The 26,726-nt window shown below is 37.2% G+C and overlaps 1 protein-coding gene across 3 annotated transcripts in view; it reads right to left on the bottom strand.

The window, feature by feature from the left end:
- The window catches only part of PDSS2 (decaprenyl diphosphate synthase subunit 2), a 260,551-nt gene that overhangs the window by 130,574 nt on the left and 103,251 nt on the right, over window positions 1-26,726 (bottom strand). For all 3 annotated transcript variants that reach the window (XM_077780013.1, XM_077780014.1, XM_077780012.1), the window contains exon 2: window positions 17,978-18,112. In XM_077780013.1, the coding sequence (XP_077636139.1) occupies window positions 17,978-18,112 (135 nt within the window). The remainder of the gene's footprint in view (window positions 1-17,977; window positions 18,113-26,726) is intronic.

Here is a 26,726-nt window from a genome sequence, read left to right on the forward strand (position 1 = left end):
ATATGAGACTCTCTGGCTATATATAAAGATTAACTTCATGAGTTGAACCCAGAAGTATAAACTACAGTCATAAGACTCTTTACATACACAGTAGACGCTTTTCATATTGTCACTTCTTTGTCAGTGGAAATGCTTTTCTTAAGTGTGGAGGAAAATCTCTTCCCTCTGTCTCTGTCTGACACACACACACACACACACACACACAGGTCTTGTCACATGTTGGTCCTATACTGATAAAAGAATACCAATCCTCAGGGNCACATTATTTTTTAAACCTAAAATATATATAATTTTTTTCTTTAATTACAGTTTCCCATATAACCATTAGTAGGTTCCAGTGATGCAAGCCGTATTTATTAGAGGCAGCATGTCAAATAGGAGTTGACAATTACAGTCTCTATCAATACATATTATGCCAGACGGTAATGAGCCATCCACAAAGGGCTAGCCATCCAAAATAATCACGCTGCTTTCCAGAGAAATGTCGAAGAGGTTATGGTTTATTACACAGTGCTCATTAGATATACAGTGGCAGCATTAGCAATTTTTCCTTCATTTGCGTCTCATTTAAGGATCTGCCCCCACAAGCACAGTCAAATTAGTACACAAGGTTAAAACCATTATGCCCAGAAAAAAATTAAGTTGTATTTTATTTTACAGTAATGGTGGATCAAAGGTCCTTGGAATCTATTATTTGCAAAACCATTACCTAACACAGAATATTAACAAAAGGGAAAAGAAAAGCAATGCCCGGCCAGCATGGCTTTGACAGGAACAAAGACAGACTGCTGGAAATAAGCAAACACCACATTACTTAATTAAATACCCCTAAAAAAACTATTTTAAAAATAACACTAAGGTTGTGACATCAACTGACAAAAGTCACAAAATTAAAGTTAATGATGAAGCACCAACCTATATTTTCAAATGCCTCATTTACATCAACTTAGTTTTAAACATTTTTCACTCTGCTTTTGTGCACAATTTGGTTATAAATTCACTTATTGCTATAAATACTTACTTTCTTAAAAGGATAACCTAGTTTCTCATCTTAGTGGCAAACCCACACTAATTGATATCTAATAAATTGGAATTTTGGCTATAACTTTTATAGAAAGGTCTGACCAAGAAGGGTGATCTTAGAGTAATTTTTTTAGTTACAAAAATTAAAATAGATACTGCTAAATAACAGCTACTTAACAGATTTCATCAAATCATCAGGTAACTGATTAACAGCATCTGAATCACTGACAGGGTAAACAGTTGTCGCAAAGAGATCTTTTGAAGAGATTTCTAAAGTCCTGACTGGTTGTTAAGAAATGTTAAAATTCATTACAATCAGAAGGATACCATTTCAGATAGTTTTCCCATATGTTATTATTAACAGACTGCAATTGCAGTGAATATTCAAGGATCCCTTGCTTTTGTTTAATGGACATTTATGGAGTGCCTGCCACATGTCAAACTCTGTAACAGGTTCTGAGAATTCATCCAAAAAAAAGTGCGGGGGCGGGGGGCAGGGAATAAAACCAGTACTCAGTTCTCAAGAAGCTTATGGCCAGATTAGGGAAGGGTTTAGACAGCAAACCAAACAATTTTAATGTTGGCTAATAACTGCTATCCTAGAAGTAAACACAGGGTTCCAAGGGAGCCCAGCAGAAAGGGACGTCATCCAAATCTTGATGGAGTGACAGAGGGGTCCCAAAGGAAGCACCACCTATACTGGGATCTAAAGGGTCATTCAGCCTGGGAGGGAGCTGCAGGGGAGAAATACACGGGGAATGCGGGGATATGGTCAGCGAGGGGCCTGAGGTGGGACTGTTAACCTCAGATCATCAGAATATACAAATTTAAAGAATCTCTTTGGCTTTTTAAAACTTTAAAAAATATATTTCTTTATTTTTGAGAGAGAGAACAAGCAGGGGAGGGACGAGGGGGAAAGAAAGAATCCCAAACAGGCTCCACGCTGTCCACACAGAGCCTGATATGGGACTCAAACTCATGAAACATGAGATCATGACCTGAGTTGAAATCAAGAGTCAGATGCTTAACTGACTAAGCCACCCAGGTGCCCCTTAAGGAATCTCTTTTAAAGGTTGGTTCAGATTAGAAGAGAGCATCCTGAAATTGGAATAATGGACTTTATGAAATAAAGAAGGCTACAAAGTTCCAGACAAAGTTCCAGAACAGTTCAGATAACCATGTTTTGAATTTTGAAAAATAGGGGTGTCTGGGTGGCTCAGTCGGTTGAGCGTCTGGGTTCGGCTCAGGTCATGATCTCATGGTTCATGGGTTCAAGCCCTGCATCGGGCTCTGTGCTGACAGCTCAGAGCCTGAAGCCTGTCTTCGGATTCTGTGTCTCTCTCTTTCTCTCTGACCCTTCCCTGTTCACGCTCTCTCTCTCTCTCTCTCTAAAAAATAAATAAAACATTAAAAAAAATTCATTTTGAAAAGTAGCATCTTAAGGAAAACATTCCTGGGTCAGGTCCATGTATAGTAAATCAAATTTCAGAGTGGATAAATGTATTATCCGTTTAATGTTAATTGAATGTAGCATGTAAGTTTGACCAAATAACTTGACATGACCAAAATTTCAATTTCATTGGCTATTCTAACTCACCTTTACCCCCGCAAATGAGAGAATTATCCTTGTCTCTTTCCCCTTAAAACTGATGAGTGAACTAGGATATGTTATATGTCTAATAAATGTGTGCCTATAATATACTGTATATATTCAAAGTACATGTAAGAGATGATAACTTTTAGAAGACAGATAATAGACTAAATTTAATTCCTTTGGTATGGCACCCAGTACAGTTCAGGTGTGATCAGATCCCTCTAAAAGCATTTTTTAAAACGGAAATGCCATTATGTCTTGGCACAGTGACTATATACAGCTATAATCTATGATATAGTGATTCCCATGTTAACTTGGCATCATGATAGTAATATCTAACTTCTTCAGAGTAAAGCAGATTACCTCTTTTTGTGAATTTGTGATATTTCTAAAGTAGGTCTTACATGTCGATGCTTATTTAGTTTTTCACATAACTGCTATTCCTTCTTCCTAAATAGTGTTTTAATTCAGCAGCATTTGACTTTCCAAGATTTTCATCTATTGAACAACAAATAAGTATAGATTCTAAAGATTTTTTAAAACTATATCTGTAGCTATGTACATATTAAGTTAGGCATCGCTTTGTATAAATGGTTACAACATCATTCCTGACTTTAACTTTTGCTTGGTTCAATTTTTTTCTGAGGAAAAGCCCCAAATCATCAGAATTCATAAAAGGCATAGAGCATCATCAGATGGTAATCATAATACAACAATAAGAAGTTATATTGTTGAACTTTAGGCAAGGAAAAAGCCATGGAGCCCTATCCTGGTCATCTACTGCTCCAAGTTCATTTCATTACTTTGTATAATTATGAATTTCAAGGAGAAAAAGAGTAAAACTTTTGAAGGTGGACACAGAGAAGGGCATGGGTGGCCTACTTCACAAGGCCATCCAGACACCCTGACAGAACAGCCATTTTTGTCAGTGTGTCTTTTCTTCTAAGCTAAGGACCATTAGCTATTCATTTGTCCTCATCTCTGCCTTATTCTAGAGAGTTTAAGATGATTTGGGTATTACTAGATGATGTTCAATAACAGATAAAAAGCACAACCCACACATGTGGGGAAAACAAGGGTCATGAGTGTGACAAGGGATAAAGTATGACAAATTGAGAACAAAAGGCACAAAATGAAAGAGAGGGAGGAACCCACAGCAATAATCCAATAATCTGAATGACAGACTTTAATGGAGCTCCCAGAAATAAGGCCTTTTTTTTCCTGTGTGTGATGGACCTATTTTATCTCAAAATGTAAAGATGCTGAGTATTAGGTTTGATGACCATGCATTCTCCAAAGAGAGTACACAGATTAAAACCTTGCCTGATCTCCCAGTGTTAGGAAGAAAGGGGAACTCTGTGTTAGAAACCACCAGGGCTGTGGGTTACATCTCCACCTCCTTATTTTATATGTAAAAAGAAAAGCTTCTGATAAAATAATGATCATTTATAACAACAGAGGGGGTCACCTTTTCCTGTTTGAAAATTCCTGTTAGTAATGGTCATCATTTCTATAAGCAAAAGTATTTGAGCACATATTGCTTGACAATACTGTCTAGACCAGTGGCTACATGTCTAGAGTTCCTAGATCTTTACGGATTCTTCATAGCAGGTGAAGAATTCTTCACAGAGGTGTTATTTTCCCCTTTCCAAAGTCTAAGGAAAGTCATTCATTCACAACTGTTAATAAACACTTCAATTTCTTTAGTTGTATACACATTAATAAGATGTGACAGCAGCAGTTATCTCATGGTCATCAGATGTTCAGATTGTCAGTTTTAAGTGTATCTAATAAAATGGAAAATTGAGTAATTATTTACCTAGAAGTGTGTTTGGTAAGCAGACTTTTTTACAGAAGGGAGGAAGAAGAGCAAAAGGAGTTGTGGGCAGTAAAGAAGTCACGAGGCTATCATCACAAAGTCTACACTGACTGATCTCCTTCCACTTTTTCTTGGCCATCCTCTCTTTTTCACCCCGGCATTCTGAGAGGGAGTCGCTGTCCACGCCAAGAACACATCTAACGGGAGGCCAGAAGAGGTCAGTGGAGAGTAGTGGTAGGCACTTCATCCTCCCACCCACAGGGCTGGGCTCCAGCACACCTCAGGTCTCTGTCTACCCAAAAGAAAGAAGCCAAGAAAACAGAATAAAATCATTATACCCAATTTTCTACCTTGTCACAATCACAGATGACTTGTAATGTTTAACTTAGAAAAAAAAAGGTTCAAAGTAGAAAATAAATTTTTCTGTGTGCTTGTAAAATATAAGTTTTTATACTAAAATGTTCCTTGAAAAAGACAATGACAATGAAAATTATAATACCTTGATATTGACACAACAATCCTATTTTCTTTGAGGTGATAATCCGCTATTTCTAAAAAAAATACATGAGTTGCAGATATACAAAAGTTCCCATTTGAATATACTCAATATCTGATTATTTGGATTAGAGAAATAAAAGTATATAATTAATAAGAACTACAAAGTTTCCAGCTTCTAAACTGTTTCTAAAACAAACAGGAGAACAAAAAAATTAAACATGCTGTTTGAACATTTTAAATATTTAAACATAAATTTTTCTTCTCTTTTGATCTTCAGGCAAATGCAAACTAAGTAGAAAGCTCTACCCCCATTTAGAGTTAGAAGAAGAAAGGCTGCGGACTTTTAAAAAAACAGTTCCTGTGTTTCTACTTGTCTCTCTTCGGCACTTCTTCACCAAAGCCCCACCTATAAGGTACGGCACCTGAAAGCGAGACTTAGCTAGTCCTTCACAGAGCAGCTACTTTCCTACCAAAATGGAGGTCAGAGACTGGGGCACATTTACTGAGGATAAATTTGCAGTAGCATACCAGGCACAAAGAGAATATAAACCACAAAAGATATGTGGTACCTGACTTTAGGGGCTTTGTGAATCTAAGAAGGGAACCAGTAAAAACGAGAAAGTGTTAAGGCAAGACCTAAAATGGGTGGATATGTTCAACAAATTACAAAAAGGTCCAAGCCACCTTGCCTACCCTTCTAATTGTTCCTGAGGAAAAGGAACTTCCAGCCAAATTGCTATAGACAATATAATACCTAACTTGCATGAGGTACCTTTGAAAATAACAAGTGGACTAATAAACACTGCAGGTGTGTCAAAAAGAACAGGTTTTGTACAATTTAAGCCATAATTTGAATTAAACTCTAACAATTTACTACTATTCCACTTAAATTCACTAAAAATTCTGACTTTTCAGCTTCTTGTTTTTTGTTAATTAAGGCTGCTGTGGCCTATCTACAAAGAAAGATAAAAGTAAATTCCCATTAAAAAAATTCTGAACTGAATGATATAAAATTAAATACAGAAATGCATTTTAAGTGCAAAGAATCCTTCCACTGTTGCCAGTAAACAACTAACAAAGGGGAGTTAAGTAATTTCACAGCCGTATTTTCTCACTCTCCTTCACTGAGAACACAGTCGTTTGCATGGCATAATAAGCTGTAAATTATAAACATTTTTACATAGCCTGCTGCAAAGAAAAGTCTGCCAGCTTTCTGCTATATTGGAAAGTGTTCAAGTGATTAACTATAGCTTTGGAAAGAAGGGGTGGAAACTTGTTTTGCGTCTCAGTTTGTTGGTTCTCTTATGCACAGCCTCTAAAAATCCGTTACATCATTATTTGCAATGAATATGTAAGTACTTATAGTAGAGCAATAGAAGCTCTGTATTTCTGCAGGATGTAAATTACCCATGGACAGCAGCAAATCTTGTAGGTGCATAATTCTCCAAGTATTTCCACGAAACAGTGTCTCCAATGAGTATGAATACAGTGGTTTTCAATACTAAAATTTGTAGCACTGAGTATTACAGGATTAATGACCACTGAAATACAGTTTGTTCTTCTTCTATAGGAAAAGCTCATTAGACAGAACATCTTCTTAGGGCACAAGTCTATTTTAAAAAGTGGTTCATGTGTCAAGGAAAATATAGTTATCTGTATTTCCCAGCAGATAAAGAAGAAATTTATGAAAGGAAATGCACAAAGAGACAAGGCTTGCAAATGTAAAAGTTTTTACTTTTAAATTGTAGAGACCTGTATCATGATCCACATTCAACCTCGAAAGAAAAGGAAATTCTGTCTCAGTAAATTAACACTAATTCATGGAGCACTTGAGTGCCTACCATAATACTAGGGCTTTGGTGGCCACAGATCACCTGATTTTCATCTAACTACACAATTCGTACCATCAAACACAGAACATAAAAATCTGTGCTTAGTGCTGAGGATTTCAAGATGAGTAAGAAAATATATTTAGGGCACCCCAATCCAGAGGCGATCTACAATAATGGAAAGAACATGGATTCTATGGCCAAATGGGATTTCAATCCCAACTCTGCCATTCACTTACACTATAAACTTGGTTATTATTCAATTTCTCTAAGTCTGTTTCCCAAGAAAAGTAGTATTTTCTTAATGAATGTCATGAGGATTAAATAATATATATAAAGCACATGGAACAGGTACCTGACATATTAAAAATGTGATATGTGTTAGCTATAGCAATAATTACTATATTTCTGTATTCATCACAGTCAGCCTTTACATAGCAAGGTGCTGGATGTTGAATAAATGAAAGAATCAGTCAATAAGTGAATGAACAAATCCAGGAGAGGGATAAAATAGGTATATACATTAATGCAAGACACACAAGAAGTGCCTCAAAGATACAAAATATAAATAGGATGGCCAGTGGTGAGCTGAAAGTTGACTTCCAACACACTGGGTTGGAAGATGACTAAAACACAGGCCTTATCTCTAGGAGGTACTGTCTAGTAGGAAAACATATACCTAAGTTAGTCATTACAAAACAACATGTTAAGTGTTCTAAAAACTCACAGAACATTCCTCTAGGTTCCAGCTCTACTACAGCCTTGGCTTTTCCAGGAGTACTGAAAACCTTGTATCTTCATGAGTGGATATACTTAACCACTTATAAGTCACAGGCTGAAGATTAAGAGGTAGGACCAGTGCTCTCATTATTCACCATCTTGAAAAAAATCACTGTTCCTTTGACTACTTTCCACTGTCCCCCCTCTCCTCTGTTACTTTGTATTCATCGCAGTCCTTGGCATCTTATTCAGTTCTGTTGTTCTCCTGGTTGACTTCAATCACATGAACTACCCGTCTCGTAGTTTCTCAATCTACCCAATTCAATCTCCACTATATTCCATCAACCTCACTCCCAGGCATAGCTGGTACTTATCGTTCAGAACTGTCCTACTTCTGAAATGTTCACTCTGAATCTCCTAGTTTCTACCTATAACCTCCTAATCTCTGCATTCTCTCACTGCACTACAACTCCAATCCAGAATATGAATCATCAAGACCTCCAGACCCTGATCACTATTTTTCCCTAATTTTGGACTCCCTGATCAAGCTTAAATAACTTATTAGTTTTTTTAGTTTATTTCTTTGCTGAGTAATCTCTACTCCCAACATGGGGTTTGAACTCATGACTATGAGGCCAAGAGTCGCAGGTTCCTCTGACTGAGTCAGCCAGGCGCCATAAGCTTAAATAATTTATTAGGTCAAGCATTCCTTTTCACATACCCTTTTCTTGGTCATGTTTTTACCTTCTTCACTTCTACTCTAGGGCTGCTAGGCATTGTTGTGTTAAGGAATCTGTATTTAATCCTGTAGGGAATGAGACACCACTGAAGAAATAAGAGCATTTCACTCCACTTACAAACTTAAAACCTTGAGCAGAAGAGGAAGGAATGGGGGGATCTTAATAAAAAAAAAAATGAAGACCCAAGATACCAGTAACTACAGAGAAAAAGGATGCCAGGACTAGAGATAACCACCAATCGAGTATCTGCTCTCTTTTCCCTCTGTTATCACCATCACCCAGCTACAGAGTCCAAGAGTGAGAAGAAAAGTCCAAGAACATATTGGAGAAGGAGTTCCTCAGGCACTGTAGATGCCAGTTCTCTATTAGCATCTTATGTGAGAGGTGTTAAGGATTATCTGTCTTGAATTACACAAATTTAATTAAATATGGAAGGACTGTGGACCCAATATGGTTATAGCTCTAAAAGTCAGGATCCAGAAACAAGAGTTCTAGAAACAAAAGTGCATCAATAGTGTCAGAGGCTACTAGATGCATTGTTTTCTTACCTTGTCACTAGAGGTCAGAGACTATTTCTTATTAATATTTGCATTTCCCTCAATGCTCAGCTCCTGTCTTGCAGAGAGGAGGTAGTCAGGGTGTGCCATATTGGACCACACACTACCTGAACCTAGCTAAGCATGTGCCCTGTTAGTTGAGCTCCTTGACCTGAAGCCCATTTTTATCTCCATCTTATAGATAAGTAATCACAGAGTGATTAAGTGGCTTGCCTAGGTCAAATAGCTAATCAGTTACTCATCTGTGACAAGAACCCAGATCTCTGGCCCTTATACCCATGTCTCTGTTACAGCACACTGTCCACCAGTGTTGGTGCCTTGAGCCTGGGCTCAAAGACCAACATTAAGTCATGCAGCTTTTAAGCAAACTCTGCTACTAAACATTTTAAGTGACTGCAAGTCTTCTACCACATAAAACTAACATTTTGCTATGATGAGTGTCAAGAATTAAGCCCTGCTTAGGGGCACCTGAGTGGCTCAGATGTTTGAGTGCTGACTCTGAGTCAGGTCATGATCCCACAGTTCATGGGTTCAAGTCCCACCTTGAGCTCTGTGCTGACTGCTTGGAGCCTGGAGCCTGCTTCAGATTCTGTGTCCCCCTCTCTCTCTCTGCCCCTCTCCCACTCATGCTCTATCTCTCAAAAATAAATAAATCTCAGAAAATTTTTTTAATTAAGCCCTCTTTTAAAATGCAAAATTAGACACTGGACATTGCCTTTGACTGTGGCTTCTTGCTAGTCAACACATAGCCCTTCTTTAAGGAAAAGATGTAAACTTCTTCACCAATACCAAAACAATTTACACAGTGTATTTTTTGCTGTGATGTAGTCAGGCAGGCTAATCTATAGCAAGATATTTATATACAATAAACAAACTCTCAGCTGAATAGATTAGTAGCTGTGCCCACCTACTTTTTGTGGTTAATTATACTTGTTTTGTAAGAGGCTGTTCTCATTTTGTGTTTTTCCAACAGCCCTGGTGAAGTAACGACTTGTGATGTACAGTACGCTGAACATAAAGAGCCTTCCCCTTTCTTGTTCAACATATAATTGCTGCATTTGTGCATGCTGTGTAAGTTGAAAATAACAATAAAAAGTTAATGAAGAAAATAAGTACTAGTTGTAATGAATTAGTAATATTGCTAGATTTGTATCTTGAGTTTATTTTTATTGTTGTGAGTAGAGTACAATCAATAGGAATATGTAATCAAACTGCACATGCTTTCATCTCTTGAGATCTTTCTGAAAGGGAGCTGAGATATCTTTAGGAAATTATCTTCAAAAGCCTACTCTAAATTCAATTATTCAGCATAATCATTTTAAATCACTGTCAATAAGCACTCCTCATTTTCAAGGTTCTTGTAGTAGAAAAAGATACATTTCTTAAATAGGTTTTTGTTGCTTTATAAGCATGAAATTGGACTTTCTTTTAATTTTCATGTTAATTTTAGTTACACAAAATAATATGAATAGATCCTCTTTATAAAAAAATTAAATGTTACAAATAAAGCCCCCTTTGATGATTTCCCTATAGCTGTTCCCAAACCCCCCTCCCCTACCTACTTCTTCCAACCCCTATCATTATCAGACAGGTGAGGTTTCTTCTAGACTCTTTACTAGCATTTACATATGTCGTCTTAAAAAAAGATAATAACTCCTTTAATGCTATTTATTTCAATACTGATTATAACATGTTAATATGATTGAGCCTCAAATAAATAATATGATCAACATATTCCCACTTAAGCCTCATTTCTTAAGGTGTTTTATTCAGTCAATCCTTAAGGTAAATATGGTTTCTTACTTTTGTTAGGCATTTTTAAGTACTAGACAAATTGTAATGTGCAGTATGAAGGTGAAGATTGATAGTCACAGTCTACTGTTACCATAACTAGAAGTCATCAGAAATCAATTAGTACCACATTAAAATGACAAATTATGAACTATAATATTTTCAGCTGAGACCAAGACCAACTCTCTAAATTTAAAGATTAATAAACAATAACAACAAAATTCGCTTCTTTCACAGTTTTTCATATTCTCCACTTTCCTCCTTAAATTAAGATTTCATTTAGGCCTCTAAATATTCTCCTACCACTTCTGTGACAGCATCTCAGGTCTAACAAACTTTCTCTCAGGGGAGAAAGCAATGTTAACATCATTTTATTATGATGTTTTCTAGATTTAACTTCTAGTTATGTTTATAATGCTTTTTTTATGATTAGTTCTTGAAGCCCAATAATAACTTCAGCATATGATCATTAATTACCTGCATAATACTGAGTTGAAAAAGAATTAGCATAGTTACCAAGAAATTGATGGTGTCCATTTTAACATGGATGGTAAACCAAAAAATTTCATCATTTTGCTTCACTCCTGATTTCTTTATTTGAAAAGCCAGAACTATACTTTATGCATTTTCATAGGTTATTTGATCTTGTCAAGAAGGGCAAAAAACAAAAGTTCAGGTCAGTTCAGGGACTCTAAGACCCTTATTCTAATAGGATTAAGCTAACTATCCGATTTTTACCAGTTTTTAGGAAGTGCATAAGTAAAACATGTGTACAGTTAAAAATAATTCAGACCACTGAAGAGGACATGAAATGAATGAAGTCTCTCATGCTATTTTCCCCCTACCAGCTGGCCCTCCCCAAAGGAGACCACTATTAACAACTCTTTGTATCTCCTTTAAAGAATTTTCCATGCATACAAAAATCCAATGCCCACCGACTCAAGCCCCAATGGGATCAAACTGTAATGTTTTTGCATCTTGCTTTTTTTCTTGATTCTTTGAGATCTTTCCATATCAGACAAATAGACTTCCTTAATCCTTTTAAGCATTCATTTCATATTCCCTTGCATCCATAACAACACGTGCTCTATTGGTGGATGCTTTGTTTCTTTTTTTGGGGATTGTTGTTATTCTTGCAAACTATGCTACAAAGAGCATTCTTATACATACATCTTTGAGCATTTATGTTAACGCATCAGCAATTTTGCTAAATCAAAGGGTGGTTGGATTAAAATAAAACTTATAACTAAAAATGCTGTAGTTATCCCAAAGCTGGGCAATGTAGTCTAGCTGAATAGTCAGGAAGAAAGGAAAATATGCTTGGCAAATGTGTTTCAATCTCTCTTCTCAGAGTGAATAAAGGTGTTGAGAAATTTTGAAGGTAGAATGAAAATATATGGTCTGTTTAATTTTTTTAATGTTTATTTATTTTTGAGAGAGACAGAGAGAGAGAAAGAGAGAGAGAGTAGGGAAGGGGCAGAGAGAGAGAGACACACAGAATCTGAAGCAGGCTCCAGGCTCTGAGCTGTCAGCACAGACCCTGATACGAGGCTCAAACCCACAGACTGTGACATCACGACCTGAGCCTAAGACTGAGCCATCCAGGTGCCCCATATGTGGTCTGTTTATAACTGCTAGTTAACAAATTATTTTCTAAGTAACTAACTTTTTCCTACTAACAAACTTTTTAATCTTTGCCAAACAGACCTCCTTAATCCTTTGAAGCATTCATTTCATATTCCCTTACACCCATAACAACAGGTTCTCTATTGGTAGATGCTTGTTTCTTACTAACAATTAACTAACAAGCTAACTAACAAACTGGTTAATGTTCATACTAACAAACTTTTCAATCTTTCTTAATCTGATGGGAAAACAGTGATTTTTGTTTTAATTTGTCCATTATGATGAATTCCAGCCCTTTCCCCCCTTTATTACTAACCATCTATAATTCACTGAACAGCCTGTTCATTTCCTTAGTCCATGTTTCTGTTGTATTATCTTCTTCTGATTTGTTTATTAAAAATTGTCCCGGGGCGCCTGGGTGGCTTAGTCGGTTAAGCGTCCGACTTTCGCTCGGGTCATGATCTCGCGGTTCGTGGGTTCGAGCCCCGCGTCGGGCTCTGTGCTGACTGCCAGCTCAGAGCCTGGAGCCTGTTTCAGTCTGTCACTCCCTCTCTCTCTGACCCTCCCCTGTTCACACTGTCTCTCTCACTCTCCTAGAAATAAATAAAAAACATTAAAAAATTTAAAAAAAAAAATAAAAATTTTGAGACTTCTTCATGTTCCATGAAGAGTACTTTAGAGTCTGCTTTACAGCTTACATCCTGAATTAGGGGTTGTAAAGGATATGATAAGTACAGCGGCTGTGAGACACAGTCCCTGCTAAACTACTCAAAGTCACATTCTCTACAATGTGTGATTCCAATGTTTATTTTGATCCACTACCTTTCTGTTATACGGAAGTTCAGCCAGGCAAAAATTTAAGACAATACTCTGGGGGCAACTGGGTGGCTCAGTCAGCTGAGCGTCTGACTTTGGCTCAGGTCATGATCTCCAGGTCCATAAGTTCGAACCTCGTGTTGAGCTCTATGCTGACATCTCAGAGCCTGGAGCCTGCCTCCCATTATCTTCCTCCCTCTCTCTCTGCCCCTCTCCCGCCTGCGCTCTGTCTCTCAAAAATAAACATTAAAAAACTTTTTAAATAAAAAATTAAACAATACTCTGTCCAAGGACCTGGTCAGCTATAAAGATGTACCTGGGCAAGGTCATCTAGCTGAATAGTCAGGGAGAAATGTGTTTGTCAAACTTGTTTCAATCTTTTCTGCCAGAGTTAACATAAGATAGTGAGAAATTTTAGGTAATGAAGATAGAATGAAATATGTGGTCTTTATAACTGCTAGTTAGATGAGAAATAATTGAGTTAATTCTTGCTAAAACAACAGAGAAAGCTGAAACATTAGTACAAAAAATAATTCACCTAAATTTCTTTAAACTTAATAATCATGTTACACTAAAGAAATCTATACTTTGTAATACCATGTTTTATAGACTATTATGATTTTTTGGTACATAAAATAAAAGTATCCTATCATTAATGTTAACAGGAAGTTATAAACTTATTTTCTCAGGAGTGGCTAGGGATACTTGTAAATTTAGTAATACATTAATTAATTTGTTTATTTTTAATTATTTATATTGAGAGAGAGCATTGAGCAGGGGAGGGGCAGAAAGAGAGAGGGTGAGAGAGAATTCCAAGCAGTCTCTGCACCAGCAGTACCGAGCCTGATGTGGCGCTCAAACCCATGAACGACAAGATCAGGACCTAAGCTGCAACTAAGAGATGGATGCTTACCCGACAGAGCCACCCAGAGGCCCCAGTAATACTTTAAAGAAAATAATTTTAATTATTGAAGTATATTTGACATACAATGCTCTATTAATTTCAGGTGTACAATGGAGTAATGTTAATTCCATACATTACTCAGTGCTTACCAGAATAAGTATAGTCACCATCTGTCACACATTACTATCATACAACATTATAGTCATACATTTTTGACTAATCAGTTTTGCAACCAATTTTTTAAAGTCATGATTGTGGGAATAAAACTAAAGCCCACTGCCTTGTTGGCAAAAGGCTATGGTAGGTGTTTATAGTACGTTTTTATAAATGTAGCTCTCTTAACTGTTTTTCAAAATATAGTTATTACATTTTAGCCTAACTTCTGCCTCTCTTGGCCATTAAATGTAAGTTTACTAAACATATCCATAAGTTATATCCATCAGTTATATCCTTAGGCCAAACAAAAGAGGTCACCTAACTCACTTTTGGTCCCTTAGGTAATTTACTCAGGTCCCATTATCTGACCTCAAAGTCAAGGTTATGAGAGAAAAACACAATGTAAAATCCCAGCAGTTTGGAGGTGAATTAAAAAGCTCCCAAGTTAGTACTTTCCTCAAATGTTAAATAATTCACGGTGGCATTATAGATACAAGCCTCTAGCAAAAGTTACACTTGAACAATTAAGGAAGCAGGAGCCAAACAAATGACTGCAGGGGTAGAGAAATAAATTAATGCTTTCTCATAGTACTGTGCCAAATTACATTTTCACGTTAACAAGTGTGTAAAATGCCCAAGCATCACCAACGACTTACCAGATCAAGTTTGCTTGCAGAAAATAACCTGGAACGACCCACCAGGATTATCTGCTAAATGCTAAATGTAATTATTAATTCTATACACTTGAGTATGAAACTCATTTATATTATTTATAAAGTTTTTATATTCGCAATGTACCACCTACTGTTTTGCAAAGTTCTTTTACAATTGTTCATGTTACTATGACCATCTGCCAAATGTGTTTTGTTCCTGTAAAGGATCAGAAGGTGATGAAGCTGTTTGTTAGTTGCTAGGTAAGAAATGCCCAACACAAGGTCACATCACAGTACGCTGTGTACATACAGATACCAGCACCTGCACAGTATAAAGGGTACACACTTTAGAGCAGAATCAGGATTTAAATCCCAACTCTATCACTTTCCAACTAGGAGATTTTAGACAAGTCTTAATCTTGGTATTAGATTTTTTTTCTGTAAAATGGGAATGATTCATTTATGCCACAAATATTTATGGAGCACCTATTATGCATCAAATAGTACTTTTCAAGGCTTATTTTAGGATGAGAATTTAAAACATAGCTGGTGTTCATTAGAGGTATGTATGGTTATATAGGGTCAAAGTCAGCAGACTGAAAATCAACAAATTCCTAAAGAAAACAGAGATACATGGGATACAAGGTGAAAATGAAGTCCATTTGCTTTCCAGAGACTAACAGGTTATTGGTATTTATTATAGATCTTTAAGTAGTTTCTCTAGTTAATTTAACTAAACAGTCAAGAGTTTTCTATAAAACTCATAAGGTATAGTTATGAGCTCTAATTCAAACAGGTTGGGGAAGGGCATTGATGTATAAAAGATTTGCCAAGTTACTTTCCATTCAGAAGTTTTGAATGGAAACAGTTTTAAGACTGTTTTTGGTATACTAATTTAATGAATAGTCTAACCTATATGTGACATAAGTTCTTTGAATTGGACTAGACAAGCTGAAAGGAGGGTGCCTGGATAGCTTGGTCGGTTAAGTGTCCGACTTCAGTTCAGGTCATTATTTTGCGGTTTTGTGAGTTCAGGCCCCGCATCGGGCTCTGTGTTGACAGCACGGAGTCTGGAGCCTGATTCATTCAGATTCTGTGTCTCCCTCACTCTCTGCCCCTCCCTGCGCGCACTCTCTCTCTCTCTTTCTCTCAAAAATGAACATAAAAAATAATTTTTTTTAAAAGACAAGCTGAAAGGAATCAAGAAAAAAACATGAACTTTGAAAGAAAAAGAACCATAGCTGGAGCCTCAACTTTTCTCATTTGCCAGCTGTGCCATCTTGAAAAAGTCTCAAGATGTTTGAATATCAGTTTGCTCAAGAGTAAAATAAGTATAACAACATTTCTCATCTATAGCATTTTTGTAAGGATCAAATGGGATAACTGTCATAAAAATGACCAGGAACCTACAAAGCACTAAGCAAATATAAATTGTTTCACAGTGAGTGGGAACTGAAAATGACCCCAATGTATCCCTTTCCAGTGAAGATACTTGTGTGGATAAGTGGTAAAAGGTCTACAAAATTATCCTGACCTTGGAGGATAGGTCATTTTTAGCCATGATAGTAATAACTTCCTTGCTTATTAATGAGGAAGGATTACTGGACTTCACAGCTGGTAAGCAATAGTCATCTCTAAATATTATATAAGGAAAAATGTATGAATAAGACTACTAGGAATAAAAAAACCCCCAAGGTATGGATCGATTTTTAAAGTGAAGCTGTAAGATATATCAGGCGTAAGTCAAATTTCCTAGAAATGCTTCCTTTTGTGAGGAAAATGTCCTTGTCACCCATGTTTTTAGAGTGGTTTTATTTATTTATTTTTATTTGAGAGATGGGTAGGGGGAAGGGAGGGCCAGAGGGAGAGAGAGAGAAAATCCCAAGCAGACTCTGTGCTGAACGACATGGGGCTCGATTCTATGACCTTGGAACCATGACTTGAGCAGAACTCAAGAGTTGGATGCTCAACAAACTGAGTCACCCAGGCACTTCTGGAGTGGTTTTAATTTCACATGCCAAAGTCCACCTACAAAGGCTATCTAGAGCCTTTTAATTCAACACTAAATTAAATAAAGTTATTGTTGATACACTTATAAAAAATAAGCAGTGATTTAAAAAAATAAAATTGAAAATTTTAAGTTTTATATGCAGTAAAAATGACTCATATTCATAAATTTTTTTATTGTTTATTTTTGAGAAAGAGAGAGAGAGTATGTACTCATGTGAGCAGGGGGAGGGGCCGAGAGAAAGATGGGGACAGAGGAACTGAACCAGGCTTTTCACTGACAGCAGAAAGCTCAATGTGGGGCCTGAACTCACAAATGATGAGATCATAATGTGAGCTGAAGTCAGACGCTCAATCAACTGAGCCACCCAGGTGCCCCTCATAAATTTAATGTTTAGTCTAAATGTATAGGAGAAAAAATTTCTTATTTTAAGTAACCTTAGTAAAAATCTCTTCACCATAAAAATAAGCATAATAAAATAAATGACGCATCATTTGAAGTATACTACTTCTCCTAAAATGATAGCTGCATCATTATTTTATAACTAGGTATCATTCTGAGTATGTTTAAAAATCGTAAATCCTGGAGTAAGTCTCTGTAAAAATACAATGATACCATGATAATGAAGGAGAGGGAGTCATGAATAGAAATTTTTTTTTAAATTTGAGAGAGAGAAAGCAGGATTGAGGTGCAGGTGCAGAGAAAGAGGGAAAGAGAGTCTCAGGCAGTCTACATTCAGCGCGGAACCCATCGCAGGGCTCAATCCCACGAACCTGTGATTGTGACCTAAGCTGAAATCAAGTGTCATACGCTTAACCGACTGAGTCACCCAGGCACCCCACGAATAGAAAATTATAAATGCCACAGTAGAAATGAAACACAAATGTACAGGGAAATTTCCCAGTTATGCATGGAGCTGCTAAGTCTGCCAGACTTGTTAAGAACAATAAAAATACCATTAATAACAGGCGGGGGCGCCTGGCTGACTCGAAGGAGCATTCAACTCTTGATCTCGGTGTTGCAAGTCTGAGCCTCACAATGGGTGTAGAGATTACTTAAATAAATCAATAAATAGACTTAAAAAAAGAGAACAATAAAATTACATTTTTAACCTTATAAAATATTTTAATCTATTTTTGAATCAGAGAATGACAAAGAACTAAATAGTGATTTCCACCGACCACTGTTCAGCAAAAGGAAAGACAATTTAGAGAGTGATGTCAAAAGACCAAGTTCTTCTTACCAGGAATAGATGCCACTGACCATGTCATAGTTCTGACATGATGCATTCGTGCTGCTGGGCCCAGCTGCTTTAGAAATAAGTAACACCACCAAGCCCCTCAACTGGAGGTTATGCCGGCTCTCATATACGAGCCCCCTGCCAACAAAGAAAGAGGAGGATTAACATATTCTCACAGAATCAGTCAGATCAAGTTAGGAAATTGCTACCATTCACCCATATTTCCAAAGTCAGGAACGGGACTTGTTGAAAGAAACAGAATTGGGGGAAGAAAGAGCTACCAGGAGGAAGCAATGAGTTCAGGAAATCAACTAGAGAAACCCAGGGCTGGTTTTAAAAGTGACAGTCTCCAATTGTGAGGCCTAATGATCTGGCTTCCGCCTGTTTCTGGGTTTTCCTATGATCTGCACCCTACATCTCACAATCTCAACCATCTGCTCAACCCATCATTTTAAAGTGCTTTATGGTAGCTGATAGCAACCAAAATACAAATTGTATGGCTTAGATGAAGTGATGTTATTTGGTGATGATGGTGGTAAGGGAGAGGGGTAAAAAATGATTTCTGTTTTCACATGCTGAGAAGATGCTCAGAGAATTAAAGTGACAAATTCAAATGACTTAAAAATTTATTTGGTAAGTAAAATAGAAACGTATGCCATTAGCAAGTCTTGCCATTTCCTATTATTTATGGAAAGCATTATCATTCTAGACAACAATATGGCTTGAACTTAGCATGTCATTTTATTTTCGCTATGAGTATTGAATTTCCATAATTTTTACTATAACTAAAGCCAGGAATATATGTTTTTTTTTAACTCAAAGTATTGCAAATGGGTGTCATACTAGAACTAAATATCATCATCAAGAAAGAAAGAAAGAAAGAAAGAAAAAGATAGAATGATAGGCAATATATTATAATAAATTAATATTTAGAACAATGCTCATGAGCACTAATCAAATAGATATTATGTATATATTATGAATACAGTTCATGAATATAGTGAAAAAAAGTATTAAGATTTGTAATATAATACTTCATTAAATTATTAAGTCTTTCCTGGTAAACTTTGAACAAAGAACTAATTTAAATATAGCCAAAATTAATGAGTTAGTTCATTACTTAAGGAAAATTTTTGCCCCTTATGCCACCAAACAGAAATTTTAAAAAGGGGCCCCTCTGTACCCTCATTGGCTTCAAAATAAGGCAGAACTTCAGGTTCTCTGAAGAGGGAAAGATATAGCTCTTTTCTCATTATGTTTTCTCCTCAATCCAGTAAGTAATCATCAGCAAGTTTGAGGCGTTAGTAATTTTTAACAAGTTCTAATTTCCTAGGAAAAAGAAGTTAATTTACAGCAATTAAGTTATATCGCAACAGCAACAAAGAATCATCAGAAACATCCAAAGCTCTTTATTATCATGTAGCTTTCTACTTAAAATCCTGTAGACCTGAACTGCGGGGGGGACTGGGAAGCACTCCATTTTGGAACAAGTAAATGTAAAATGGGAGCGCTTTCTAAGCTTTTTGCTTTGAATTACAAATTTTAACGTATGCTGCTAGATCCTTATTGATGTATTACCAAAGGTGAATTCTTCTCTGCTTAGATGGTAATATGAAAGAGAAGCTCTGAATTGGCTCTTGATTCTAGAAAGGGAAAAGAGGTGGGTGGGGCTGTGTGTATGTGCCTGTGCTTGTGTTGTGGGGGTTGAATCTGGCTGGGGATGAAGGATATGACGACACAGTAAGAACTCTAAGAGGCAAAACCTGAGAAAAGTCTGACTAAATCATGCTGATGAAACAGCTGTGGCTACACTTTTGACATCTTCCTCAAAGTTCAGAGATGGGACCTTTCACAGGAGGCACACAACCAACAGCAGCCAACATTTAGTGTTTCACATATGCCAAGAACTGTTCTAACAATTTACTACATATTAAATTAATTAATTCAGGACAACTCCAAGAGGAAGATACAAGTACCCTGATTTTGCAGATGAATAAGGAGAATGAGGCACACAGAGATCAAGCAACTTGCTCTTAGCTGGTAGGCAGTAGAGCCTTGATGAAGCAAAGATGTGAACACCCATGGCAACCAGCTCTAGAATCTACATACACTCTTAATCATCATGCTATAGTGACTCTCCAATCTGCTTCATCTCATGTATGACAACTACTTACTAAGTCAAATTAGAAGAGTGCAGCTTTAGAAACAGGTTTAAAAAAACTCTTCTCCCATTCATTAGCTGTATGACTTGGAGACCATTACTTCTTCTATAAAACGAGGTTAACGTCTACTTTCTGTAGTCATTGTATGGAAGAGGCAACATGAGTAAAGTTTATAACACTGTGGAAGCCCATGGTAGATGATCATGTCATCAGAAAATTACATTCTCTGTCCTTATTAATTTTTTGCCACCTATTTTTTTCTCAACTCATATTTTTTTCTTTCTTCTAGTCCATTTCTCCTCCTCTCAAAGTCAAGCCCATTCTACCCACACGCCTAATCCCCTAAAAGTTTCCTTTCCTACCTCCCAAAATAACAAAAGTTAAGGAATTCTTACCACACATCCTTAACGCCTGCAAACATCATATATCACTGAAACACTTGGCACTTTTAGAATGCACTCTGAAAAGGTCAGGAAGAAAAACTATAATAGATTGGCTAATAGAAATCAAGAGAACAATCAGAAAAGCACACCTTCTGACCACTAATTTTCATGCAAGTCAGTGGTTAACAACCCAGAGAATAGATGAAGAGCCTAAGAAAATTAAAAAAACTGCTTCCAAACACCACTTCTTCAAATTTACCTCATTAACACCCTTAAGAAAATAGTACTAATTGATAATGTCCACAGCTCAAAAATTAGCTCACAACAATAAGAAATTTTGCTCCTGAGCATAAAAAATCCGTAGGATTCTAAGTTTACACAGATAATGTTTCATATAGTCCAGGCCTGAAACAGCATGAGTTCTTAGTGCCTCTCTTCAGGATCGACACGAATGAGCTAGAACATGTCTAGAAGATGGTGACTCCTATACTGCCACATGCATGCCTGAAGAAAAAGCTACAGATGCTAGCTAGCTTTGAGGATGGTAAAGTTGGCATTCTCAAATTTATTCGGGCAAAAATGGAGTGAATGCTTACTGCATGTTAGACATGGTACTAAACAACCATGGAGGGCATGGTGACAAGCACCGGTGAGCTGTGGTCTCCCTTCTGTGGATAACAGAGTCTGGATTAAAAACCCCAGTAAAATGCGGCACGACCTACTCTAGGGGATGAGCAAGGACTGTGGGAGCACAAAGAAGGGGCAACTAACATAACTGGGGGCAAAGAGGGGTGAAAGAGACCTCTCTGTGAGACCTAAAAGATGAAGAGGAGGTAGCCAGGGGAGCTAAAGCTGGGAGGGGAAGTGAAGGGAAAAAAAGCGTTCCAAAGAAGAAACTATATGGGTGAAAGTCTGTAGAAAAGACAGGAGGACACAGCTATTTCCAGAACCAACATGGCAGGAGCATAGCATATGAGGGGAAGAGCTGGGAGAACAAAAGCTAGAGGAATGCACAAGAGCTGCCTACTCGTCGGAAAGGGCTCTGTCTGGAGAGGAGACAGAATTACTGCAGAAACAGATATTACTGGATAGAAAATATGGCAGGCCAATTTTGACTCAACATGAAGAAAACACAAAAGTAGCTGCTGGTGATACTGAGTCCCTTGTTAACAGATGTTCAGGAAGCTGCCCAGCCTCTGACAGATGCCTTAGAGAGAGGAGCCTGGCCTATGCGACATCTGAAGTTTTTCCTTATTCTGTGATTCTTTATGGTCTCACCTCACTTATTTAATTATCCAATACTCTACAATATGTATAATAGGTGTAAAAATCGGAAGAATCCTTTATGTCATCAAAATTATAATGTGATGAATGAAAGCAATATTTAGTACCTTATCATCTTTATCACTAAAGTTCCATAGAATTGTGTTCCTTTTAGCCAATGTAGACAAAGACTTCATTCATTCATTCATTCATTCATTTTCATACAGACTGAACACTTTTCATACATCAGGCACTGTGCTAGGCAGAGATGCAGTGACAAGCAAAACAGTCACAGAGCCTGTGGAATTTGCAAGCCAGTGGAAGAGACTGGAAATAATGAAAGAATCACAAACAAACATAAAATTACAATGGTAACAAAATAAAAATATGGTACTATGAGAGCTTATAATAGGGGAACTGACCTAGTAAGGAAAGTCAGAGGCTTCCTTGAAGAAGTGATGACTGAGTTGATACTCAAAGGAAGAACAGGGGGTGGAAAAGGGGATGGTGAGAAGATAACAGAATAGAGGAGTATACCCGCAGCACAAAAACAGGTATATGTGAAGCTGACAGCACTGTACAAAATGAGGCTGGAGACAGACAGGAGAGACCACACAGGTCAAACAGGCCATGGTAAGACTTTTGTTCTTTATCTAAACAGCAATGTGAAGCCATGGCAGTATTTATTAAGCACAAGCACCTGGTGACATGATTAGATATTTAAAAATAAACAAACAACCCCAGAAAGTCCTGTCATCAGTGGAAAAACGACTTGGGTGGAGGGGAAGGAGGAGAACAAAGTGATATGAGGAAATCAGTTAGGAGGCTTTTGCAGTAGTCAATGAGAAATATGGCGGTAGCAGGGCGCCTGGGTGGCTCAGTCGGTTAAGCATCTGACTTCTGCTCAGGTCATGATCTCACAGCTCAAGAGTTCGAGCCCCACATCAGGCTCTGTGCAAACAGCTCAGAGCCTGGAGCCTGCTTCATATTCTGTGGCTCCTTCTCTCTCTACCTCTCCCCCTATTCATGTTCTTTCTCTCTCTTAAAAACAAATAAACATTTAGAATATTTCTAAAAAATAATAAAAAGAAATATGGAGATATAGCATGGTCGACAAACTAGACAAGTACCAAATCTAAAGTAATGACATCTCAATTCAATTTCACTATATGTTGGATACTATTTAGCCCTGGAAAATTAGCTAATACAGATCTAACACTATTTTAAATTATATTCAAGTTATTTTATAGTTTAAACTGTGTATTATAATATATATTATAATATATATATTATAATAAATAAAATTTACACACTGAAAAGTCTGTAGTTGAATTTTGGGGGTAGGGAGAAACTGGCCTCCTCCAAAATTCTGCCCTAGATATACAATAGATGAACAGCAAACATATAGTAATATCTAACAGCTACACAATTTCATGCAAATAAGGGCTGAACAGGTGAAACTTTGTGCACCCCAGGTCTGTATCCTTCTCACATTATGGTTTCTATGACTAACTGCAGTTTTCCCTGCATCATTGTGTCTTTTCACAACTACTGGCTAATTTCTCTTCCTTAACCCAATCCTGTAAGTATTTCAAATCCTCAAACTGCAGCTGCAGCATCTTTCTAAATATCTTAAATTCCCTGTCTTACAACACATTATGTACCAAACATGAGAGGTATACAAAGAAGTAAGTGGTGTAATAAAAGAGCTATAATAGGTTCAAAATACAGTTAAATGGAATAATTCAAAGAACAGATATCAAAGACAAAAAGCTATTATTACATGGAGGAAGAAAGAAAATTGCTTCTTGCTCGGGGTGCTCCTCACTGTAGAGGTAGCATTCATACTGAGGCTGAGAGGTGCTCAGATTTCCCTGAGCAGAGAATGGAGACAGGAATGGGATAGGGTTAATGGAATGGAATGAAGGGTATTTTAGAAGAAACAGGTTATGCATGACAAGAATGGAAGAATGAGGAGCAGGTTTAGGAGCTGTGGGGCTACCCATCTGGGCACTATGTAGAGGCAAACAAGCCCAGAAAAAAGACAGCCTAAAGAATGAAGGGCCTTGAAAGTCAGACCTACAGTCAGGACTTCATCCTGCAGGCAATCTGAAGGCAGGGATGGTTTGTCAGCAAGGAGTAATGTGATTAGAGCTAAAGACTAAAACTGTTCTCTGGGCCTAATATCGTTACTCTGGCAGTAGCATGGTGGGTGCAGTGAAAGGGAGAGGGAAGATTAGTTAGGAGTAGCTTCTTCCAATAATCCAGGTGGGAGATAATGAGGGCCTAAATCAGGGCAGTGGCAGCGGCGATGGAAGAGAAGAGCTGAACGATGACAGCAGCATGGAGGTGGAACAGGCCAGTCTGGCCAGTTGACTGTGTGAGGGTCTCCCCTCTCCTCATGCAGTGAAGGAAAGATAAGGGCTGGATGTTGAGGTTCAAACCTGTTTCCTGAAGGTGATGATGCTAACATTCATGGGGATTGGAAGAAGAAGGAGAGTTAATGGGGAATTAATGAGTTCAGTTTTGGACATGTTAACTTTGAATGCAAGAAAGACTTCCAGATGGAGATGCCCAGCAGGCAGCTGGAAATGCTGTGGCTACAGATTTGGGAAGCATCTTCAAAGAGGTGATGGCTGAACCAGGAGGAAGTGATGGATGAGTTTTTGAGGAGAGAAAAAAGAGAAAAGTAGGAAAGAGAAGACAAAAGGAACCTCAGAGAATTCGTTTACTTTAGGGTACTGAGGAAGGAAGAGTAACCAACATGAAGGAACAAAGTATGTCCACACACAAATGAAAGGAGTCTTTACAGATACCCAGAAAGAAGTGTGAACATGCATGCACAATGGAGAAAGGGAACTGTGAGTGCAGTGTACAGAAACTAGGACCAGTAGTTGCCCCTTCCACTGGCTTTTATGGTACTTATTATAAACCTCTAGTTTCACACTTAAAACATTGATAAAAATGATAGCAATGACACAGACAAACAATTACAACATGCCAAAATGCCAGGCACCTGCTATTTTCTGTGCATTTGCTCTAATTCTCACAAAATCCATGCAGGTAATTGGTAATATCTCTTTATAGATGAGGAAAATTGGAAAACAGGCTGAGAAAAATTAAATAATTACTAATCTCACTAGTCAACTAGTTATAGAAGCGCCAAGATCTAGATGTAATTTGGACCCCAGAGCCTAGGCTCGCTAATGCTTTAAGATCTAGCTATTTAATTATTTGCTCACAAGTATTACCTCACAAGCCTGTGAGAACCTTGAAGGTACTCTGGCTCCTCATCTTTGGATGCCCTGCACCTAGCAGGGTAACTGACATAGAACAGGAATCCAAAAAATGCAAGATGAGAGAAGAAATAGCTTCAGGAAGTAGAACAGCAGATTCTCCATCTCACACATCCTACCCAAACAGCCCCATTACTATTCCCAAATTTCCCCATCTCTGCTGTTCTCCATTTGCTACATCCAGGCATTCAGCTCTGCGTACTGAGTCCCTCTCCCTATATCAGAGTATTTTCTTAAAGAGTGACAGCCACACAGGAGAAAAGCCCCCATATACTCTAAAAAACATGCTGAGATTTTAATGCCACACTGAATAGTTACTGTATAGGAGAATTATACCACATTGAAGGACCTACCCCTTAAGTTTTAAATAGAGAGAAATCAATATATTGGAGTGTTTATGTGTTTTGCTTCCTCATTTAGGGGAAGTGACTGAATTCACTGCTGCATCAGTGCCCGTGAGAGAAGGCTGTCCTCACTTTGAACAGAAGGTAGGAATTAGTTCCAGATGGAGAGCCGAGGTAGGACGGCAGAACTGGGGCACAAGAGAAAACTTCTGAGATGTATGCTCGAGAGTTCAGAATTCTCACTTATGCCATGATCCAAATCACAGTCTTTTGGTACATTTATGGTCACATACTAAGGAAACAATTTACTACTTACAAGGGACCATCACCCTTGAGTCAGCTCAGAAGGGAGAAATTCAGCACTGCCCAGACCCCTATGAGAAGAACTCCCTCCAATACTAACTCCTTAGAGATACGGAGTTTTACTACTTTATTATCCCACTCTTAACATATATACAATTCCAATAAGTCAATCCAAAAAATGTAAGCTCAAAGATAAATGTCAAATCTAACACACATGAGGTAGGCTGATTTATAAGATTCCTAATAAGTCTTTAAAACAGTGACTGCAACCCCTAGTTAAAATTTTCAAGAGTTTATTTTATACACAGATGACTGAAACAAAAGGATCGACTACAATGTGCTCAGTTTTTGCCAAAGAACCACAGAAACACTCTGATCTTCTCTAATTCTTTTTAATGCTGATTATAACCTACTAAATTGATGTTGTGACCTGTTAATGAGTTACAACCTACAGTGTTTTGAAAAATAGTGTCTTAAGTCATGTAAAGTATGTGACATATAAAGTCAAAAGAACTGGAAATATAATGTAAAATTAAGTAGAAACAGAATTATCACTGTTTAAAAACAAAAAATGCATCCATATACTAGAGCAAACTTACTGTTACAAGAAAACATTAAAAATTTTTAATGACATGGAAAAATACTTAAAATGTTAAATGAAGACAGAATATAAAACTGTATACATAATATCTCAACTATGTTTCAATATATGCACATATATATGCATACAAACAAGGCCAAGGACAAAAACTAGGGGAAAAAAAGGCAAAATTAATCTTTTAAATCTGGGTATCATTATATAGGTGTTCAATATACAGAGTATCCTTGAATTTTTCTGTACGTTTAAAACAGTTTGTTTAAAAAATGAAAAGAAGTAAGGTATGAAGCAAATACCCCTAAATGGTGACAAATAAAGGGTGATTCATTTCCTAAAATGCATCAGAGCACATATCTCTTTTTAAGTCTGAAGGAAAAAGTACTGTATTTTAGAAATAACAGAA

This window comes from Crocuta crocuta, unplaced genomic scaffold (assembly GCF_008692635.1).
Source record: "Crocuta crocuta isolate KB4526 unplaced genomic scaffold, BGI_CrCroc_1.0 scaffold147, whole genome shotgun sequence".
Lineage (NCBI taxonomy): Eukaryota > Metazoa > Chordata > Mammalia > Carnivora > Hyaenidae > Crocuta > Crocuta crocuta.